This window comes from Cheilinus undulatus, linkage group 5, assembly GCF_018320785.1.
Source record: "Cheilinus undulatus linkage group 5, ASM1832078v1, whole genome shotgun sequence".
NCBI lineage: Eukaryota > Metazoa > Chordata > Actinopteri > Labriformes > Labridae > Cheilinus > Cheilinus undulatus.
This window is the reverse complement of record NC_054869.1, coordinates 29,042,915-29,067,166: the sequence shown is the minus strand read 5'-3', so window position 1 is coordinate 29,067,166 and position 24,252 is coordinate 29,042,915. Positions and strand designations below refer to the sequence as shown.

Below are 24,252 nucleotides of genomic sequence, written 5' to 3'. Positions count from 1 at the left end.
TCCCAGGACAACAACATGTCACATGAATAAATCCAGGTCAACTGGGATGTTTTCTGCCAGTAGAGTCATTTAAACAACATAATAGATGAAGTGATAATCAGTTTTCTGATATCAACAAATGGTTTTGAATTTAAATCCTGCAGGGGTTCTTCTTTAAAGCCTACACTGATCCACAGCCTTTTCTGTGTCTCTTTTGCTACAGCACAGATCATGTACCTATTATAGCTTAGCTTCACATCCTGCCAAGGATTTATGTCGCATGATATCTCCCTCTGTGTCCCAGTTTTGTTAATCCATTTAACCGTCAATTAAAGGAGAAGTACAAAAACTGAAATATCTAATACTATGTCCAAAATATGTATCCATTTATAGCAGCATTCAAAGTGTGGGCATAATAAATGGCCACAGTTGTTGCTTTACTTTTCAGTGGCTGATTTTTGACAGAAATTGGAACAAGTGTTACAATTTGGCATTCTACTTTGGTGCGTCAGATTGACAGGTGTACGCTCTGCAGAGGCCTCAGTGTTGCTGATACATCAAATGGCAGAGAGTCCATCCAGCATTTCAGTCAGTAAAAAAATCTGCCGTTCACAAAGTTGCTAATCAGCTGGACTGTATCCAGTAAATCATTCATCATCGTGTGTAATATACAGTTAGCCTTGATGAGAAAGTTCCCTTAAGGCTCTGAAATTCAGATTCATTGCACACCAACCCGGCACAAACCAGATGCCCGTTCTCCAAACAGATTTGTCAGAGAGAAGAAATGTGGTGTTTGGCCAAAATAAATCTGTGCTACAGTGTCTGTTTTGACCACATCCTGTGTCTAAAAGATGTTTAATCCCTCTGTTACTGAAGATCCTCCAAGTCTTGTTTTGTCTGTTTACTACTGACAGTATTAAAATGTCAATGCTGCATAGGAAAAGCAATATACACAGTCATAAAGGGAATCCCGAGTGCTGTAAATTACCCTGAAATGTAAATTTCTTAAAGGCCAGATTATTGATTTTGTCACTCTTCCAATCTCACCCTTTCATTTTCAAGCTAGCAGGTCACAAATCCCACGCTGCTCATATTTCACCACCTGGGAAAGCTCTCTGATTCCTGACATCCCGTGAGCGGATCAGCGAAATAATCATTTCTGAAAGGGTAAAGTGATGTTCCTACTGCCCAGAGTACAATCCAAGCCAAGCATTTATCCATTCATTTAAGATAGAAGAACTGAATGCCAAGACTGGTATCTTCACTACAATGTGTGAACAGTGGTCCAAAGCTGGCCAACAGCAGCAGCTGTCCAACTGATACATTAGGTTTAACAGCCTCAGCCATTTATAGGTATCACGTAGAAGAGCTGAATGCATAAACCAAAATATAGCTAGTGCATAGTAGGCAACGTCTCTCCACTTATAAGCATCTATTCATTTCTTACTTTGTTCCAAGCATCAATACAGCAACTTAGATGCTACCTACATCAACCTAGGGTGTTAAGCTTCAACATCTTCATCAGTCTTTTAAGGCCGTGACTTAACCTTTATGGTCCACAGAGGAACATTTGTCTTACAGCCAATTAAGTTCAAAAATAAAACACAGAAAGGCACAAAGACTGAGGTGCAAATAGACTGCGAGACATTTACACATGAATAACTAAAGGGACACCATGTGCAAGCTGAACTGTCAGTATAGTCTTAACTGATCATCAGTAATGGATGTGAATCTAACCTTTAGTCGCACAGGAGCATAAAGGTTGGATGGCTGTAGGGATCAAAAAAGTCAGACGATCTGTGCCTCTGGTAGTCTAACAGATCTCTTTAAGACTGCAGGTGTCACAAATGCTTTAACCAGCCTCATCACTGTGATCATGTCTTGCATTAATGTCAGTATCATCAAAGACTGCTCATAATCCCAAACTAGCTTCTTCCTGTTTTTGACAGCAATAAAGAGCTGTCTGATTTTAACTTTCAAATGTCAACCTGCAAAGATTTCTTTACTTTCACTTTACAGTTATAAAAAGCATTTAGGGTGTCTGTTTTGTTGTTTTGCTTAATCTATCTTTGCAGCTGATTAGTGCTGAAAGATTTTTCCGACATCCGTGACTCAAATATACAGAAATCATTAACGCTGACATAAGCTGCAAATGTAGAAGTCCTGAACGTGAAATTAATCATTGTTGATTGATGATGAATCATATTATTAATCTTCGGTCTTGTTATGAAAAGACGTGGAGATCCCTCTGAGCTATGCTGCCATCTTGAGCCTCTGCTTATTGGAATCAAAAACATCAGAAAGTTTAGGACGTTAAACATTTCATAAGCTCTAACTTTGCAGACTTTGGTCGAATGGATGGAGGAGATGGAGTGCAAAAGATTTCTTTCAGAATTTTACCCCACATTCTGTAGAGCTAAATATTGAAACAGCTGAAGAATACCTCCGATAGTATCTGCATGTCCGTCAACCAAAACAGCTGCTAAATGATACTTCTTACTAGGACTGAGCAATAAGGAAGTCCTTGTGATTGTAGCTCAGAATCATCAGACTATCATTATCATCTGAACTTAGAGGAGACATTTCTGTAAACTGGGGTTATCCAACCACTGTTTTCAGTTAGGTTTCTTGTAAGTTTTTGACTTTATAATGTCGTAAATTAATGACTTAAAATCTCTTTAAAATGTTTGAGTTCATATCCTCAAAATCTACAAATTTTAAACTTGAACATTTCCTGTTTTTCTGGTAAATTTATGATTTTATAAACTCAGAGTTTCTGAGTTTGGTTTCTTGTAAATACATGACTTTATTACCTCAAAAATTTTGTTTTTTTTTCTCAAAAATTTCCTTGGATCTTCATTTTTTCCTTTTAGGGTGGCCCTTATTATGTTTCTAATAAAAAATATAAATATATGTACAAATAATTTTGACGACCTCAGAGCAGACAAGGCCCTGTGCCCTCCCTGAGATCTTTGGTGCCCCACTAGAGGTGCCCAGACCACAGGTTTGGAACCTATGGCAATACTCAGGTATTGGTCTTGACTGCTGATAGAAAATAAGATGTTTAATAAAGGAGGTATAATGAGCATTTGATCATGAATAAAACAGAACAGCCTGAAGGTTACTGTCTAATTTTGCTGAATTACTTACAGTCTTTCACCTGTAAAGTGATCCACTTCAAAAACACAGGCATTTTGTATTAATATGTTGCCCTTGTCCTAAAAACTCCTGAAAATAAAGTAAATCTGATCTTTTGCACAATCAGTGCTTCTGGAAATTTCCCTTTTCAGTGAAATTATGCCAGATTTTGGTTCCCAAATATGCCTCAAAATTATCAGCCCCCTTGAGAAGAAATGACAAGAAAAATGTGTGCTGTAAATACTGAAGCGTCAGAACACTGACTGCAGCAGCAGCATATTGGCTGTGCAGTGGTCTCTGAAACGTCGCCAAACAAGCACAACCTTTCTGCTTCCAGCCAAAACAACCTCACATAACCTGCCGATAAGAGTGCCAATGTGAGCTCTAATGGCAGCGATTCTACATTTCTCAAGTTCTTTTGTCTCACTGGGAGGAAAAACAGACATTCAGTTGCTTTGTTACAGGATCAGCCCACTACACACAAACCACAATCTAATTTGTCTACCAAATGGTAGCAGAGCATCCTGACAGGTGGATGTCGGCATGCACGGTCTGCTGACTGATGCAGGCATGTGTTCAAATCCCAACATATGTGTTCTTTATAGCTGTAGGTATGTCAACACAACCCCTTGTGGTTTGCATTTTTATTGCATCCATCAATAGGTGTTTTTCCAACACAGGGAGTCTATAATAAGATTTTTCCCACCCAATCAGAACACCAGGATTCATAAAATTGTAATGGGAATGCAGCATCCAGTGAATTATGTAATCACTATATACTGCAGCCATTAAGTGAATCCCAGTGATGCTGAGAGAAACATGATTGAAGCGTTTGCAATCATTCAATCTGTCATAAAAGTGAGTCATAAAGAGGTACACTGCTTGTGTTTATAATTAACCCCTGTGGGGAAAACAGCCTATACCACCTGGTGATTAACGATAATGTCTCAATCCATGGGTGAACAAGTTTAATGGAGATGGAATCTCGTCACGGCGCAACTTTTGCCCTAGGATAATTACAATCGAAGTTATCAGGACTTAATGCACCATGCGCTCGCAGCATCATGTTATCTCGCGGATGCTGCGTGTGTGCGAGCGAGCTGCATTCAGAAACATGCGACTTTGCGGCAGCTACCTTTGGCCGGCATCGCTCCCGAAAGAGCCCATGGTCCGGAGAGGGTTGGAGGGGTTGACCCAGGTGGGCTCGGGGGTTTTCTGTACCTCTGTCTTGACGTCGGGGTCGATCTCCGAGGGCGAGGGCGTCAGCTTAGCGCCAGCCATGCCTGCCTCTCCGCCTCCCGGGCGCGCTATCTCCAGCAGAGAGCGACCAATATGTTTCTCCTCCTCCTCTTCCTGCTTCTGCTTCTGCTTCTGCTGTCAGATCGGGCTCAACTCACTCAACGACCGCCGCCGCCGCCGCCGGAAAACCGCATCCCCGACTCACTGGTGCTGCACGAGGGTGGAGGGAGAGCGCGTCTCTGCTGCCTGCCGCATCACACGCTCCTCAGACACACTGAGGCGAGCAGCAGCCTGTCTCCGGCTTATCGAGCTCTCCTCCATCCCTGATGGGGATGTAAGATCCCACAGCGTCCACGAGATTCACGCGTCGTCACGATACAACGTCAAAGAGTCGGCCAACCCAAAGGGCTTCCCAAAGGCTTACATAACTGAGATTGTCAACCGGAATAATCCGCGAGTCGTTCTGATCAGGACAACGTGCCAATCATCGATCTTCTAGCACCCTATGTTCCTGGTTTCCAGAAGCTTTTTCATCACATTTACCTTCATAGTCATTCAGAAGGTCCACCTGCGATCTACATTATACATCTATACTCAACTATTGTTTGACCACAGACACGGATCACCTGGATAATGAAGTGGTACAGGCAAATGAGCAGGTGGCCTACAGTAGACAAACACTCCATGTAATCATAGAGCTGGCTATTTGCATGGGAACACCAGGGACATACACACCTGGAGTACAACCTGCATGAGATCTCGAATAATTGCAACAGGCCAGAAAATAAATGAGCATTTCAGTGACAGGTCAGATCTCTCCTTAAACCTTCTTTATAATGGGGAAATCCTGGGAGTGATGTAAATGGAGTATAGCCTACAGTATTTACCACTGACCTACATTGTCCATAAGCAACTGTTACCCTATATTTAAAGTGAAAGGAAGTAGAACATTGATGTGGTCATGATAGAAGCAAAGATACAAAACAGCCTCATCATCAATCATCTTAAAATTGAAAAAAATGAGGTTGGCACAGAGATACTAGTGCATCTCAAAAAATTAGAATATCAAGAAAAAGTTCAGTATTTTTTGTCACTTGTTTCTGAAAGTGAGACCCATATATAATATAGACACATTACACACAGAGTGATGTATTTCAAGCCTTTATTTCTTGAAATGTTGAACTGAACTTTTTCATGATATTCTAATTTTTTGAGATGCAATAGTAGTCTGCCAGTGGGCAAATACGATAGCCTGTGGGCAACAAGAGAATACACATATTTTCTGTATTTTAGATTTAAAGAGAGAAAGTCACATTATGTTTCACTATTCATGGCTTATCTCAAGTATTTTTCATTATGAAGTGTTTTAAGATGAACCCAGAAGACAACATAATGCTATCAGGAACTCACCAGTGAAACAGAGAAAAAAAAAACACACAATAGTGGTCAATAAAATTTGTTTCTTTTTTTACAAAAAAAACTTTCTAATGTCAAGGTGAAAAACACATTTCTCCAAAGTAATGTCAACTAGATAAAAATATGTAAGGTAAAGAAGTGACTGCATAACTGTTCACCCCCTTTAAATGACTGACCTAATTCAACAGAGGTCCAGCCAATTGGTGCTAGAAGTATCAACATTAGTGAAATGGGAATCCCCTGAGTGCTGTGAATGTGTCTCAAGTGATTGTAGTATAAAGACACCTGTGTCTGGAAGGTCCAGTAACTGGTTGATCCGTATTCCTGGCTACCATTACACCAAGGACGCAAAAGAACACTCCAAGTAACTCAGAGAAAAGGTTATTGAAAAGTAAGTCAGGAGATGGATACAAAAAAATTCCAAGGCTCTGAACATCCCCCAGAGTTCAGTTAAAACCATCATCAAGATAAGGAAGGACTATGGCACATGTGTGAATCTGCTTAGAACAGGCCATCCTCACACTGAGTGACCGTGCAAGAAGGACTCTAATGAGAAAGGCCACTGAGACACCTATGACTAATCTGAAGGAGTTACAAGCAAGTTATGGGAGAGTGGCAAAGAGAAAGCCACTGTTGAGGAAAACTCATTTAAAATCTCAAGTAGAGTTCACCAAAAGGCATGTGGGAGACTCCGTGGTCAAGTGGAGGAAAGTTATTTGGTCTGATGAGACCAAAATGGTGCTTTTTAGCTATATCAGACAAGACACTATGTTCGGCAGACACCAAGCATTGCACATCACCACAAACACACCACACCCACCGTGAAGCACGGTGGTGGCAGCGTCATACTGTGGGGATGCTTCTTAGCAACTGGTCCTGTCTTGTAAAGCTTGTAAATTTGGGAGGGTAAAATGAATGCAGTAAAATATAGGAAAATCCTGCAGGACAATCTTATCAGTCTGCAAGACAACTACGGCTTGGGAGAAGATTTATTTTCAAGTTAGACAATGACTTCAAACATACAGTGAAAGCTACACAGAAAAAAAAGAAAAGCCAAATTGCATCGACCATGATTAATTCATAAAAACAATACAAAGGTAAGACATCCAAGGGGATTAATACTTTTTATAGACACTGTAATTCTCAAAAAAATGTCAACACCTGGATCCTGGTTACATTCCCCTATCACTCTAACTTTTACATCTACTATGTAAACAATCTACCTCCTCTTAACCATTTATGTCTTCATCCGGCTATATGTAATCACATATGAGCCTGTACGTTCACCTTCAGATTATGAAAATCCTTTCAGACCCCTACAGGCTTAAAACAAGCTACTCAGTACTTTTAGTATACTAAATGAATTACATTACTTTTACCTAAGTAGATTTGCAGTAATTTACTTCTACTTAAGTAATTTTTCTTTTTTAATTTTATTTTTGGCTTTAATGACAGCGGAGGACAATGGATAGAATCGGAAACAGGAATTAGAGAATTTGGGAGAGACGTTGGAATGTGCCAAAGGCCAAATCCAGCCTGTGGCCCTTTGCCACAGGTCTCTCTCGTCCTCGTTTCTGACTATCCACCGTCCTTTTGTGCCCTCTATCAATGAAGGCACAAAAAGCCCAAAAATAAAACCACTTTTGTTGTCTTTACTTTCTTTCCTTTGTTATCTATTAGTCATTTAATAGTTTTCTCATCTTGTACTGTTTTGGGTGTTGGGACGACTGGGGGACAAATGGGATTGGATGTTTATTTGACTTTTCTTATAAATGTGTTAGTGTTTTCTGGAAATAAAGAAAAAAAAGTTTGAAGAAACAACATGAAGAAATGGATTCAGTGTGTAACAATCTGACCTTTCACATCTCCTTAAAATTTCTACAAATTTTCGGGTTGAGCAGCATGCACAAAAACAAATGCTGACTTTATCCACAGGTTTTTCTGCAAACTTCCCCCCTCTTAAAATTCAAACTTTTGCAATTTGTTTATTAACCAAAAACTTGTAATTTATTGTGTCTGGGGGGCTATGTGCCTCCCTCCGCCAGGGTTGCTTATAGTATAAATGACATTATGCAACAGTGTCCAAGAACTAACCTATGAGAAAGGCAGTTTGGATAGGTTTGTAGTTGTTTTACTTTGTTTAATTTCACAGTATTTGTACAAGGCAGAAGATGAATGCAGCTTTTGTAAAACATGGCCAACTCCTTATTATGATCTACAGTCCAATTTAGTTGATTACTAATGCTGCCAGAGCAGCCCACATGAGCTGAGGGGCCATCGGTAATGCATTTAGGAAACATATAATACAATCCACACTCACTGCACATGGCACTCTGCACTCAGCCTTCAGGAAGCACATGAAATTATCTGATGATGATCATAACCCTGGGATTAGAGCAGTGAACCTGTGAGGAGAGTGCTTCAATATTTAATATCTAAATGGGAAGGAATAATTAGGGAGGTGGGGAATAACACAACCAAAAGATAATTCAACGTATTAGTAAACAGCTAGTTTGTAGTGATTAAAATCTGAGTTGTTGTGCAGCAAACACACTTCTGTTCAGTATTTCAATAATTAGGTTTTTCATTTCCTCCTGTAGGAGGGGCTCTCAATCAAAATAACAAAAGATAACATAAATAAACTCCGCCCACCTCTGTTGCTTACTTCTTATTTTGAAATCAGTACTTTATATGTAATAAAAATGTCTCTTCATAAGTTGTATTTACTATCAGCTGCAAGCTGATTGAAAATGTTCATTATCTAAAAAAAACAAAAATAGTTGTTTACTGAATATAACTTTAGGACTGCATTTTTTTGTCAAAAGAACTCCTCTTTTCAAAATAACTATCAAAACTTGCAGTCTCTACTCCACTTGGAAATGACTGGTGAGGCAACAACTTCACAGGGGTTTGGGATGGAGTAACACTGGCAGAGATTTATTGTGATTCATTTCAAGTAAGCAGCACTAAACATGAATGAGATACAGCAACAGAACAGCAGCAGTTCATCCTCATGTAGCAGTCTTTGACATTACCTCCACAGTTTCTAGGACAATAAACATTTCATGTCTGTCACTGCAGCTTTTTATAGAACAAGATGCAGACTATAAAAATAAAAATTTGTCAGGCTTGTTAAGAAATGTTGAAAAAATGTAAGGTAATGTCAGTACTCAACTCAAACATACAAGATAGCAGTAGTCATTTTTCTGTAAATGTAGAAATTATGGTTGGAAAATTCAACATTATGTACTCTTGAGGTTGCCTCATTTCTAAATGACTTGGTGCTTTTTGATACCATCCATTTTAAAATGATACATTCTCTGATATTTCAATGCTCAATAATATTGAAAAGTACAAAGTGAAACAGATCTTGGGTCTTTACTTTCAAAGTGAGTGTGAGACAGGATGAGCTGGAGTGTTACATTCATATTGACAGAACGGCAAATACTGATGTGTCTTAAGTCCTCACAACTGAGCAGTAAATTGAAATTTAGACTGAATTGCAATATGGCCTACTGCCTACTACTACTATACACACTATGCAAACATTCAAGTGTCAATTTTAGAAGTGTGCAAAAAAATCCTACCTTCCTTTTTTTGTATGTGGTTTTCTTATTAAAATTAAAACAAGATGAAAAGAGCATTCCCTTCATTACTACAATGCATTCAGTCAAAATAATCACAATTAGAAATTTTTTAAAATTTTGACATGGTCAATCATAACATCCTATTGAATAAACTACATCAATTCAGTTTTTCACCAGAATCCATCAGCCTTTTCCAATCTTATCTCTCATCCCGCTCACAACTTGTAAAAAATGACAATTAAAAATCAGAGCTCCTGCATCTATCCACTGGGGTTCCACAGGGCTCAGTGCTTGGCCTGATCCTGTTCAGCATGTACATCAATGATTTGCTATCTGTATGTGAACAATGTGATATTTTAATGTATGCTGATGACTCTGTTGTTTTTACTCATGGTAACAGTGCTGAGGAGGTTGCACTCAAAATAACTGATGAAATGTGTAGGATTAACTCCTGGCTCAATCAAAACTGTTTACAGTTAAATGTGTCAAAAACAGTTTGTATGTTTGTACCAAAGGACAAACTCTGGATTTTAAGCAAGACATTGTTATCTCAGTACAAAAATTACAAATTGTGTCAGAATAAAAACACTTGGGGCTTCATATTGACTGTAATCTTGACTTCAAAATCCACATTCAGAAAGTCTGTAACAAGTTTAAAGTCAGCTTTATCAGGTTTACCAGAAATTCCCTATCAACTGCTGCAGCTAAGATGTACGTACACTCAATGATTCTCTCTCACATCACCTATTGTGTGTTATGTTGGTCAATTACATACACTACAGCCTTAAATCCACTAGAGTCATTATATAAACAAGAACTCAAAATTTTAGACAAGAAACCATTCAGTTTTCATCACTACACATCCTTAAGAAGTATAGTCTATTGGGTTGGGGAAACCTGATTAAATACAAAAACGTCTGTCTAGTGTATAGAATTCTACATGGCTTAGCACCCCCACCTCTATCGGGCTTTTTTAACTTTATCAGTGATGCAAATAGAACCACTAGAGGTGCAGCTAGGAGGGACTGCATAATTCCACTCAGAAAAACCACATTTGGTCAGACTGTCTTTTCCTACAGAGCATCACATCAGTGGAATTTAATACCACAACCAATTAGAGAGTCACCATCCTACCATGCATTCAAACATAATGTTAAGAAATGGTTGGCTGAGAACCAAAAATGTCAACACTGATGCTGTGGCTAACCATAGCATTAACTGTACCATTGCTATTGTGACATAATGATTTTTATCTATTTTACTTTATTTTATTTTTCGGTGAATCGCACTGTAAATGTTTATGTTATTATTACCTATTCTACTGTCATATATTCTATTTTACGATGCCTTTTAACATCTGGCAAAGGGACTGCAGATGAAAATTAGCCTCTTGGCTAACTCAGGTACATTTACATTTGTTTAAATGTTGATTAATGTGCACTGTCCCTTTTCAAAAAGAAGAAGGAAAAAAAAAGTTCAATCCTTACTGACTGGAAATCTGTAAGCCTCATTTTTAATAAATCTCACTTATTTATTTATACAGACTGTCTAGTTAAGTTCACAGACTGTAAAAAGTGCAATCAAAAATATAATAAATTATTATAACCTGATTACTTTAAAAGCTTAGCTTTGTCTTTGCATAGGATTTAATTCAATTTTGACACAAATTCTCTACAAAGTCAAAGAAACTACCTAAAATTTCTGTGAAAATTCTTTAACACACTTTTAAAGTTTACTATATAAAATTTCTTTAAATATTCCTCTAATTGTTTAATGAAACTTTATCATAAAGTCCAAATTTCCCCAAAAAATTCCATTCAAATTCCTGACACTTTTTAAAATTGTCCCAAAATCTTTCCCTAAAAAACACAAATATATTCTCCAAGACTTCATGAAAATGAAGATGGACAATTCCCCCAAACATCCTCACAAATTCTGGGAAATTATCATAAAATTCTTGATATTTCACATCCCTCCTCCCAATTCCCAAACAAATTACCAAAATAAAAAAATATATAGCCCAAGTTTCCATGAGTATACCTAAACATTTTGAAACAAATTCTCCCCAAAAAAAAAATTAAAAGAAAAATTTCCCAAAAAGTACAAATACGTTTCCACACATAAATGCCTGAAAATTTCCTCAAAAAAATCCACCAAAACATAAAAAGTCCCCATTTTCATGCAAATACTCAAAAATTTCACATCAAATTCCCCCAAAAAAGCCAAACCAAAAAAGCGCAGTGGTGGATTTATTTTGCAGCACTGTGGCTGCAGGTTGATGGTGAGGTAGCTTAACAAAAGTGTGCCAAGAGGGACTTTCGAGCATGAGATTAAAAAAATAATTAGTGCACTAATTGTAGACATTCATTAATTGTCAGCTCAAGTTTTATTACTTGTGTTAGTTGGAAAAAAAAAAAACACAAGATAAGGAACTTAGAAAATAATCACATATTAAAAACATCATTGCAGTATTGGAAAACAAATTGCAGTTGGATTATTTGCACATTGCTTAGAAAAAAACCAAGATGTAAAAATACTGACTTCATAAGATAATATTTCATACAATTCAAATTTAGGTAGTATAGTATTGAAGATTAAAATTCTGGCATAATGACAGCCCTATTTGCAATAATGCTGATGAAATATATCTAGTTAGCGTCCTCTGTATAAGAAATGATAAGGGAATTTCCAGTCCGCCCATATCCTTAACGCCAAACTGTATTATCCAGCAGTATAAACTGCATTTCTCCCGGAAACAAAATCATGTTGATCAATAAGTAATGTGGTGTTATTTAATCATATAAAAAATAAATCTGCTCTTGAGGAGAACGTGTCTGTGCTCAAAGTGCTTGTGGTTGTCTAGTTTGGCTTCAGTTGAGTGTAGGAAGAAAATGAATGGATTCAAGAATAAAGATAAAGAGAGAAAAAGATGCAGAGTATGTTTATGTGTAGCAGAAACGGGTGGAAAAGCACAAATTTGAGCACAGAGACACTATGTGGTGAAACAGAGGATTGCAGTGAGGCAGTTATTAAACAGCAGAAGGAGCTCAAAAAAATGTACTCTTGCCAATGCAACTTTCAGGTCCGGTTCAGGTTAAGACACAGATGATGGTATAGTAGTCCGGGGGTTTTATCTCCTGTGTGGATGCAATAAAGCCTCACCCTTGAACAAACACCTCTGACCACTTTAAATGCTTCAGGTTAAACCACATTAGCTGGTAGAACCTGCAGAACAGCAGCAGGATGAGAAATTTAACCACACAAAATGGCAAAAAACAGAATGTAAAGCTTTGCTTCTTTCCATATAACAGCTAAAGAAAAAAAAATGAAAGAAAGATTCACATCAATTCTTAAACATGGTATCAGCAGCCAACTCCTACTGCTTCATGCCAGACACGAAATAAACACAGCATCTATTTAGGAATAATATTGCTCATCTCAGGTTAATTATTATGATTACACTGCCAGGAGTAAGCTTACACATTCACTTTATTTCTAATGTAGCCAGAGCCATGGAAATATTGCAGCAGTATTAGCCAACAGAATGGTTTCACACTCACACTTGGATATTTACACTCATTATATTCAGATTCAGGCTTGATTTTTCGAAACGGGGCAGCAAACTGCGGGGACATACAAAGCAGAAAGAGTGCTGCGGAGAAGCCTATTAGCCGAGAAGCGAGTAGAGCTGGTAAATTATTCCTCTTAGAAATGCCTGACACATATCTTACACTTGGAGCATATTCCAGATACTGCAGGATGAGCAACTTCCACTTTGACTCTAAGATCAGAGGAGAAAAAAATGAAGGGAAATGGTTGAGAAATGCTCCACCATGCTGTATTGAAAGCCACTGCTGTCACATTTTTTAGATGTTAGGAAAAATGTAGTTCAAAGCTTTAGTCACAGATGTATGATCAGATTGCTGGAGAAACCTTGAAGATTTACTCAGATTTATTAAATGTGTGGAGTTTTTAAAATAAAAAGGAAGATTTCCTGTTGGTATGATGATATTCTGCTGGTGAATACAAACAAAAGCCACTGACAGGTCATTAAATCTAAAAGTCTTGGTGAGCCACCAGGTCTTCCTCTAATGCTCCACAATCATCGGCCGCTCCTCAGCTTCGTGCTCCGTGCTGCAGATGGGCGTCAAGAGCTGTGATAATGCTTCCTCTGTCAAAACATATTAAGGCAGTGAGCTGGCGCTGCTGTGGGCGAGCTGTCTGTCTGTGCACAGCATAGCCAGAGAGGAGGAAGAAGTCTAGCCGGTGCCACTGGCAGGCTTACACACAGGAGTGTACACACGCACACACAGGGAGGCTTCTTCTGCTCGCTGACTACTGTTCTGCCAAAGGCTGTTTCGTGCAAAAAGGTTCAAGTACCCGTTAACTGGTCATAACCTTCTGCTCTGTTTCAAAACTGACGATGTCTGAGGGATGTTTCCCCTGTGAGTTTGCCTGAGCTAAAAGCTGACCTGGAATTAAACACACTCTTCAAATTGTCTCCAGGACCATGAAAAAAATTCTCAATCTTGAGGAAGATGTAAAATTTTGCTTTGCCTTAACAAAAAAACATGAACAGCAACCACCCTGTTTACACCAAATACAGTCCTCTTCTGCTCCTTCCGTTTCCCAGTGAAAATCTCTGGAAATATGCATGCACTTTTATTAGGCCACATTAAAGACAAACAGCCACATGTTCGACAGTTTCATGAATAAAACAACTGCTCCCAGCATGCCGCTGTGCCAGAAAGAACTGAAGTTGCTCTCATTTGCATAACATTGGGAAATATGTAAGCTCTTATTTGCCAGCTCATGCATGAAGACAATGAGAAAAATTAACTTTTTTCAATTATGTAAATAGCTGCAGAATTTGAAATTGGATAGCTGAAGAGACTTTTCATTTCATGTTCAACAATCAGTCTCAGTTTGAGATTGTAAAGTATTGATCCTTGTGTCTGAGCTGTATGAATAATGGCCTCAAGACTCACTATCTCTGAAAAAGTTTTCCTCCATAAATCAGAAACTGTAACTTGGACAAAATCCAATGTTTGATAGTTAATCTTATTATTCACAGCCTGAGTCGACATGGGGGTATGTACTACCAGGAATTTCAGGGTTACTTTGAGATTGAAACTGAAGATTTAAGGGTCACACTTTTTTAATATCTGTAAGGCATCTGATGCAGTTACAACATGAGAAAAGTTTGGGAAACAATTAAAAAAGTTATTTCCATGATTTTACATATGTTGTTGAAACATTGTGCTTAAAGACATTACAATGTCATTACTTCAGTGATCAATAGAATCAAAAAGTAATGACAGCTTTTAACTCATTGAGTGACATTTACGTATACGTCATTTAAAAGCCAACACTTGAGTGCCATTGATGTGTATATATACGTCAAAGTGGTTTTTTTCGCCGGCTGGCGCAAGGGGGCGCTCTCACGCTCCCTGTGAGTAACTTTGGGGCTTCTGGGATACGTAGTCGGAACATGGAAGAGACGGTAGATCAAAGCCACAGAGATCAGAGCATGAAATGGAGAAGCTGGGATGGAGGTAATCTAAGCTTAAATTCTAAAATATTCAGTATCGGCACAAAATGCCCCCAAAAAACTGAAGGATTCAAGTGGCCAGTTTCGCCAGCGGATGCTGGAAGAAACTCTAAACTTTTGCGTGAGAAATCGGTTACTCACTGAAACCAACAGTGAATCCAGCGATCAGCTCGGTCATTCATCTGCCTCTGCCGGCCAAGAGGCTAAAGAATGCCGCGAGGTCTCCACCGTGCGTTGGAGAGAAAAGGCACCTGCTATCCAGCTTGATGCATACAGCGATGACACTTCAGAGACGGACGTTTCTGACCCAGACTCTGAGGAATGGCTGCCGAGTGAGCGGAGCAGATCTTGTTCTCCGTCCCAGAGCGATGGAGGTAAGTTAATGTTAGGAACCCACTGATTATTCAGACAAATTTATCGAATGAAACATCACTCATGTTCATGTGATTTCAGAAGCAGACTTGAGAGAAGAGCAAGCCGCATGCAGTTCTGCAACACTGTCTGTCGGCAGAAAAAGAGGTAAGAACAAAAAAATTTCTATATTATAAATTATATATATAATCTATATAACATATTTTATATTATATTACTTCTATAATTTACAGGCAGTGCCAGGGGACACGCAAGTAGGAGAGGACGTGGGCATATCTGGGGTCCAGTTGTATTGTGCTGTATTTTGTATTTGTTTTTATTTATTTTACAATAAAATAACATTTGTAATACAATTTTGAGATGTCTTTTATGCATTGAAGGCAAAATTATAACATTCAAATCACTGTTTTGCTTGACAGACTCTCTTCACAAAAATGCATTTTTCTCAGCTTTCTAGAAAAAAGTGGTCTTTTTGGTGAAACTAGCCTCTATTCAACATCAAATAAATCAAGAATGGAACAAGCTACAAACAAGCGTTTTTTTTGCTCGATAAAATAGAGAGTTTCTTCTTTCATTTAAGCTATTCGGTGTTTTCAGAGTCATAGTACAAAATATTCTGTGGGTCTTGAAAGATGACTCAAAATGGCCAAAAACGCTGGCACAAGCCAATTTCCATTTTATAAAAGGGCTGGCACTCAATAAATTAAAATCGGTGAGTAGAAAGGAAAAGAGTTTTATTAATTTCTACGATAATGAACTGATCCATAATTTCAAAGAATTGAAATTTTTAAACATACCTGAGTGTATTTTCAACTGCAGACTTGCTGCAAGTGTTTTCCTCCTGTGCTGTTTCAGACACTGATGCTGCAGGAGGTGTATGGTCTGTTAGCTGTGCTGTTAGCATTGGCAGCGTTAGCTCTTAGTGTCGGTAATGTTTCAAATGTTGTGTGGGACACACTTACCGACTGCCTGCACTGTCTACGGAGCCCTGAGTTACTCAGCCCATCCTGTCTTCCCAAAAGAAAAATCTTGAGACTCACTATGAATTCTACAATCCTGGGTAAGAGGAAGCCTAACCCAAGGTACACTACATTGCCAAAAGTATTCGCTCACCTACCTTGACTCGCATATGAAGTTAGGTGACATCCCATTTGTAATCCATAGGGTTTTATATGACGTCGGTCCATCCTTCGCAGCTACAATTGCTTCAACTCTTCTAGGAAGGCTTTACACAAGGTTTAGGAATGTGTTCATGGTAAATTTTTACCATTCTTCCAGAAGCGCATTTGTGAGGTCACACACTGAGGTTGGATGAGAAAGTCTGGCTCTCAGTCTCCACTCTAATTCATCCCAAAGGCGTTCTATCAGGTTGAGGTCAGGACTCTGTACAGGCCAGTCAAGTTCATCCACACCAAACTCTCTTTTCCATGTCTTTATGGACCTTGCTTTGTGCACTGGAGCACAGTCATGTTGGAACAGGAAGGGGCCATCCCCAAACTGTTCCCACAAAGTTGGGAGAATGGAATTGTCCAAAATCTCTTGGTATGCTGAAGCATTCAGAGGTGGGTGGGTGGGGGGGGGGGCTGAAGGAGAAATTTGTGGTGTTTGTCTGTAGCTACCTGACTGAAATGAAAAAAGGAAGGAAGCCCCCTCCCCTCTCGTGGGCACTTGCATTTCCAGGATTTAGCATGCGGGTGGAGCGACTCATTCCCACAAATGTAAAAAAAATTAAGCAAGTAGACTCACACGTTCAGAATCACATTTGGTGTGAACACATCATCACAATACCTATCATCTGTTTCACTTCAAAGACCAGTGCTATGGTTTAAGAAGTGGCCATTTTAATTGGTGACTCTGCATCAATAATGATACTGAAACATTGAAGTGTCTCTGTTTGTTTTTCATTAAATTCATATCTTCTAAGCATATTAGACATAACAGAAAATGTTCAGTATCCCAACTACATTGTTTCTATAACAACCCTTGAAGCTTTCACCTGAAAAGTCACCGGTTAACATGATCACTGGTTAAATCATAACACCTTGTTTCCCACTGCGTTGTTTACAGTAAAAGCTTTCATTTAATATCATATTTTTTCAAGCTGACAAGTGTCTGATAAATATGTTTCCAGCTTCAACCCACACATTTTATTCATATCAAAATGTACTATAATTTAATTACAATTACTGTTTTCTTTGTTATTATTATAATTGAGCTACAAATATGCTAGAGAGTATTATTTTAAGCACATTTCATTAAGCTTTTTGGTGTCAAATAGTTGACAGCCCTTAATGCACAGCAGACTGGATCAGATGCTGAATTATTGCCTCTTTATAAGAAATAGAGAATGTGTTGTGAGTCAAATTGATTCTGACCCTCAGGATCAGAATCACATCATGAGTTACTTAAAGATTCCTACCTCTATTTGCGATCATATCTAGGCTAAGTTCAAAATTTTTGAATCATGGGAAGGTTGTAGTGATAGAAAAAACATTTTTACTACCTTTCTTTCAGTTAAACAGCTAGATACACTGTAAGTATATTGTGTGTATTTTACAGTCAACAAAACCAAGAAAAGACAATTTAAAGATATCATCGTAACCAAAATATCACAGCTTATGTCACAACACTGATGTTATATAACAATACAATACACTGCTTATAGCCCAGCTCTGCTTTTTTAAGGGATGTCAATGCCTGTACTGGAGCATGGCTGCTATACTCAGTGTCTTAAAAAGGAATCAAATCTATAATGCTCACTAAATTAGGCCTATATTACTGTGCTTTTTATTACACCTTATTATGTACTAAAGAAGGTAAAAAAAGATTGAATATGGACATTTCTTGGCAATGTCTGAGTAAACACAGTGAAACAAAAATCACATGATCAGCAGTGAGGCTGTCTGTGGGGTATTTACGAAAATAATGCTGTAAAGTGGAGATCAGTGATCCACGACAGCTGTATTGATTAGGAATAATTTTCTGATTATCTTGGCCAGGCAAAAATCAAAATAGCAAATAAGTACAACAGCAGCAAAGAAAATCATCACACAGCTTTTTACAGCTAACAACAACAAATGCAGAAAAAAAATAACTGTGTGATAATTAGTTGGTGTTTAAGGAGATTATTATCAGCTTCAAAGAGCTTACAAGAAGAAGTTAAACGTTTAACAATAAAATGCAGCCACAGGATTAATTTTTGCATCATGTTTAAGGGTTTTTTGAGCCTGCCGGAGAAACTCTGTCCTGTGATTCCTGAATAATCCTCTATGTGACGCTCTAAGTCTCACACTCTCCACAACAATGACAACCTCATTGCAAATGCCTCCATCACTGCTGCTGACAGGCAAACCACTGTGATGCTAATTGAGCTGGCAAGACAGACCATGGGGGCCAAATATGCCAGATACTGCCAAGCACAAATATAATTTTGCTCTAGGCAGGAAGGAATACAGTATGAACCCCATCTGATAAATGTCTTCTCTTACGCTACCTTAAATTGTCTGTAACATTTGAGCTCTCCCTCTGTGATTGTGCATGTAGCTGCTGTTACGTTCCAAATAATTTCATATGAAGACTAAGAACAGCTTTGCGAGAGCTGCTCATTCTTCTCAGCTTACGCACGTCATGCTACTTTCATTAAAACCTCCACAGTGCTAAGAGGAAGTAAATCTGAGCAGAAATTGCTGATTTGGAGTGCTGCCGTCCAAACAGAGCTTTTCAGGAAATGCCATGCCTCATCTCTCCCTCATTTTCACTGTTTACTTGTTAACATTTCAAGCTCTGCTCACTGGATGCACTAATCCATAGAGAAACCTGCCCTTGGAGAATGGGACATACAGTGTGTGACTGCGTCATTGTGACAGTAACAATCCTAATTTGACAGCTCGCTAAAGACACACAGCACTCTGCTGTTTATGAGAAGCAGTCTAGCAGGGCCTCAAGTGTCGCCCACTCACTCTGTGCTGCTGATGGTGGTGACTAATGCCACCTATGGTCGAAATTGTGAGCTCTGGTTGCTAAGCGGAACTGTGCGTGTCACCAGTAATGACACTCGGCCTTTCAAGCACGCCAGACAATTAAAGTGAAATGACTGGAGGAGACCAAAGGGTCACAACTTGAGATGCAAAATGTCTCATGCTGGCCAGGTTGTTTCTCTCTTTTAGCTGAGAAAACATAAACAGTGATCATTTGGACTAAATGGAGATAGGGTATGCACACTCCTGTAAAATTAACCATAAACTACTTGAAACAGCAAATGTCCAAACATGGCAGAACAACCATAGCTCAGCTCACCTGAAGTATTGGCAACCTGCTGTATCAACCAAGCCCTGCATATTTTTTACACAACATTAGGCTTCTTTTACAAGAGGCATCATAACTTTCACAATTCCACTAATACTTGAATAAACAGTGACATTTTAACCTCTAATGATGCCTAAAATGTGATATCAAGCACTGATAAGTTTGTCAGTCAGTGCACCAATCAAATACTGTTACTATCCATCCATCCATTCATTCATTTTCAACCCACATGCCTCTTTTTCAGTAACGTTTTCTTTCCTCCTCCTGGGGGTCCTGAGGCCAGATGGGACTTAAACTACCTTCATGGGAGTTCTGGGTCTTCCCCAGAGTCTCTTTCTAGTTGGATGTGCCCAGAGGATCTCCACAGGGATGTGACCAGGCACCTGGCATCTGGAACGGATACGATAATACTTTTCCCATTTTTTCCCACTAATCTAAAGGCGAGTTATCATGTGTGATCATACAATTTTCCAAGTTATATTGTAGGGTTTTGCTAAATGCACTGGTGGAAAGAGCTAACAGTAGTTACTCAAGTCTAGATCAGATATAAGATGGAAGAAAGTGTATGTAAACAGTCACATTTGTATCACAGTACAGAGGTTATAATTCAATTCATTGCAATGCTTTGAGCAAAGTGATCCAGTTGAATTCTCAAAATCTGATTTTAGGAAAATGCAACAGTACAAAGAACCTACCTCCATAATTATAAATTATGATAAAAAAAAATTGTTACACTTTAGGATCAGCAGGATTTTCGTATCTTTCATAATCCCTCTTGACATCCAAAAGCAGTGCTGGTCATGTATTGTCATTATACCAAAATGGGGTCAAATCCTGATACGCTACGCAATGCGGTACAATAGGATATGATACAAAATACAGTGTTGAGTAGAATTATTTTTTAAATCACTTCACCATCATTAACTATCACAGCCTAGTTTACAGCCCACAATCTTTATCTCTGCTGCCTGATAATAATGAAATGAAAACGATACAACATGAGCTTTCAACCAACAATTTCCTGTAATGTATTCTTGTCCCTTTTGTCCAAAAATTCAACATATTGGGGATAATTCCACAGTATCATGCAGTCTTCTTTGCTATCTCACTAGCTCACTAAATTAGCGACGTGTCCACTGAAACAGCTGTGTTTATCTTGCCAATGTTCAAACATGCCACAGAGAAGAGTTTTTTCAGTAACAGATTACTTTTAAGAAAAGGTGACTTTTAATGGACAACTTGAGTTAACTCGCAATACTACTGTGTTACATTAATCATTATAACAGAAAAAGTAGTAAGTATTTAGAGTCGACCGATATTGGTTTTTCAGGGCCAATATCGATACGATTGTTAGAAGTGCATGAGACCGATAACCCATATTTGAAATTGATATGCATTTGCTATGACAGGCAAAATGTACAAAAAGTAAAGCTGCATGTTAGACAATTAATGAAAATAAACAATTTAGTACTAGCTCTGTCTACATGAGAAACGGCACAGAGGTAGCAGCAGAAAACAGGAAGTGATACCGTACACTAACTCAATGCCACCCAGTCAGAAAGTGTTGGGGGCAGGACATTAAGTGAGACTGTAGAGTGAAAACAAAGCCAAGGGGAAGACACACCTTGCAGTGAAGCCAAGGTAGCACATCTTTGAATTAATTGATTTTGCCAGATAATTGGAAAAGTAAAACGCTGATACCAATAATCAGCTAAATGCCAAATACCGGCATCAATAATCAGCCAGGCTGACAATTGGTCTACCTCTGCTGAGTACTCTCCCCACCAAACAATGACGATATGATACAGTAGGACACAATATGTTACTATACAATACAATACGAAATGATACAGTTCAAAACAAAACTATTCAAGACAATACAATATATGACAGAATGGTGGTTATATGGCTCATGATAACAATAATTCAGTCAGGAACACTCATCATATATTTAACCATTTGATTGTAAAGTGGATTAACAGTTTTGCTTGGCAGAGAAGGCTCTGCTAAAAAGATGCTCCCTGGGTTAGCCAAGCAGCATGCTTTGACTTTCCAAGGAAGGCATAGACTACCATATGGATAGATACGCTTATGACAATGTGTACTGAAAACAACAAAATTAGTTTAAAAGCAATTAATCAATAGAAGAATGTATCTGAATATGAGGGTGGAACAAGCTTTATGCTATAAAGGAGGAGGCTGGGGTGGAGGAAGTTAAGCTTTGCCAGCAGCAGTGAAGTGCATCAGCATTAATGCAGAAAGGGATTAGTGAAGAGGGCGTCATATTTAATTACAGAGAGAAAGAGCTGTGACTGGCTGTGGAAGCTGGCTGTCAACTGATCATGGCTAGGTGTAAGACTATAGTGTCCAGCATGAAATAATGCTAGGCTTCATTACCAAGATAAATTGATTCCGTGATAACTGATGCACAGATGAGAATAATTTCACAATTTTTGATTAACTGAAGAATATAAAATAGCCCCATTAAGGATAAAGGCAAGGATTAGCATTACTAAATCACTGTAGCGTAGAGATTAACAACAACAACAAAAAATGTCAGTTTCCCAATTTGAGATTTCACAACAAACACATCACACAGGTCTGAATTGATCACAATGAATAAGTAAACATGTCTTGGGCAAATTAGTAATACTGTCTCACTCAGCACGTGTTAATTCTACACACTCTCACTCCATTTTTATGCAGTTAGATGAAACTCAAGTTAGCCATCAGCTACCCTCCCGTAGTTGCTGCCAATTTAGAGGAAAATTAAATGCAAGATTTATTTTGGATTCAGGAAAAACATGTTACAAATAGCAATAGCTAAAAATTAATTTATTCATCACACTTCATATGAATATCACAATATCAAAAAATAGCATTGCCCACACATTTTTCCTCATGCTGCCAATTTTAAAATGAAAACTGTCTTAATGTCCCTTTAATTATGATTGCATGATTCAAATGTCAGAGTTATTGCCCATATTTGAGCCAATAGAAACTCACTGTATTCACCTGGATAAACTTCCTGTTTTTTTCACTCCACAAAATACTGTATACTGCAGAAAGAACAGATATCACAATGGGACTTTTTAAGACTACAAAGTGAATTGGTATCACTTTCACCTCTTATCCCACTCATCCATAATATACTTTTCCTCTGTCTTCTTCTTCTTTAGCCTTTAACTAGTTACAAGATGGGCAAATTGCCAGTTTATAGCGCTTCACTTTTTATAATGAAAATATTTTGCACCATTAATTGGATGTTGTGTCAAAAGAAACAGGACAAGGGTATATTACTGTATTGATAATTTGTCCCACCCATAATCAACACGCTTATTTTCTAGCCTATAAAGAGATAAGAATTAGCCAGCTAGTCTTGAACTGTATTAAACATCCCCAGGAGGCTGCAGCTTAAATCTTTCAGTGCATCTTTTTGAACCTCTGCTCCAGGTATCTGAGAAATCCATCATGAAACTTAGATGAGCAGAACGTAGGAAGCTTGAAGCGTGAAGTTAGCCTGAGAGGATGTATGCTGTAAGCTCCCCATGACTTATTGGACCCAATCATCCTCATATCAGTGTCACTCATCACTCATCAGACTCTTCTCGTTGGTTCTTTCTCTTTTTTTCTTCCTTATCTGGCGTCTTCTCCATGCTACTCTCATCCCCAAGTTTCTCTGTTTCTGTTATGCTGCTTCACACCTCCCTCGCTGAGTTTGTTCCCCATCTTACTATAGCCTCTCAAACTTGCTCAAGCAGAAATCATTGAATCCCAGTAGTCACATCTTCCACAGAAATGGTGAAAACAAACAGCTGCTGATGCTGCTAGTAACAGCTCACAATAACAGTCTCAGGACACCTCAGTCCGCTTGGATTTTGGTTCTGTAATGTTGTTCAGGGAAGGAAAAATCTATAAGAGGCCTCAGTGGGCTGCAACTCATCCCTTTACATCAAGACATGACCTTTTTTATTTGCAAGAAATACTTCCTCACACATCAACTACTATGGCTGACATCAGATCATCCGAGAAACTGATTATCTGCAAGCTGAAAACAGGGTTTCTTTGTGCTGCTGTAAAGCTGTCACATCAGAGTAATTTTGTAACCATCCATTTCTGAGACTGTTGTTTGATTTGCGTCACTGCTGGGTCACCCCAATAAGTGCTAACGTTTGACTCACAAGCAGTGTTAAGAGTTGATTTAGTGACCAATTACCACAGCTCACTCTGCCGACATTATTCCCATCTGCATCCTGGTTTGATTAGACAAGAAGCCCCCTCCCCAATAAGACTGGATACACAGAGGACAGATTTACAGCATCAATCTCTTCCTCCAGCTCTCTGTTTTCAATTCTGTCTGCATGTATGAAAGCATTTGGCAGCTTGTTTCTATTTCTGACATTTATAGAGGCGGCCCCCCCACTCTCTGACTGGGAAACAAACCCACACACACTCAGATGTATAATCACACACTCAAAGGTGCATATATACCTGTATGTCTACACACCAACACCTGCACAGACAATACACACACAATTGGCTTGTTAGACCAATGACTTCAGCGTGATTGCTCCTCTTCAGCTCCCACACAGCCAAGCAGTCATAACAACCCTCTGACACCCAACCCTGGAGATAATGACAGCTCAGGAGGGAGACCCCCCATCC

At 38.6% G+C, this 24,252-nt stretch overlaps 1 protein-coding gene across 10 annotated transcripts in view; it reads right to left on the bottom strand.

The window, feature by feature from the left end:
- kcnt1b (potassium sodium-activated channel subfamily T member 1b) overlaps positions 1 to 24,252 on the bottom strand; it is a 117,666-nt gene that overhangs the window by 75,980 nt on the left and 17,434 nt on the right. The window contains exon 1 of one of the 10 annotated variants that reach the window (XM_041787719.1): positions 4,253 to 4,328. The exons of the other annotated variants lie outside the window; for them this stretch is intronic. Coding sequence (XP_041643653.1) covers positions 4,253 to 4,284 — 32 coding nt within the window. The 5' untranslated portion in view covers positions 4,285 to 4,328. Of the gene's footprint in view, positions 1 to 4,252; positions 4,329 to 24,252 lie in introns of those variants that run through there. 10 annotated transcript variants of the gene reach the window in all.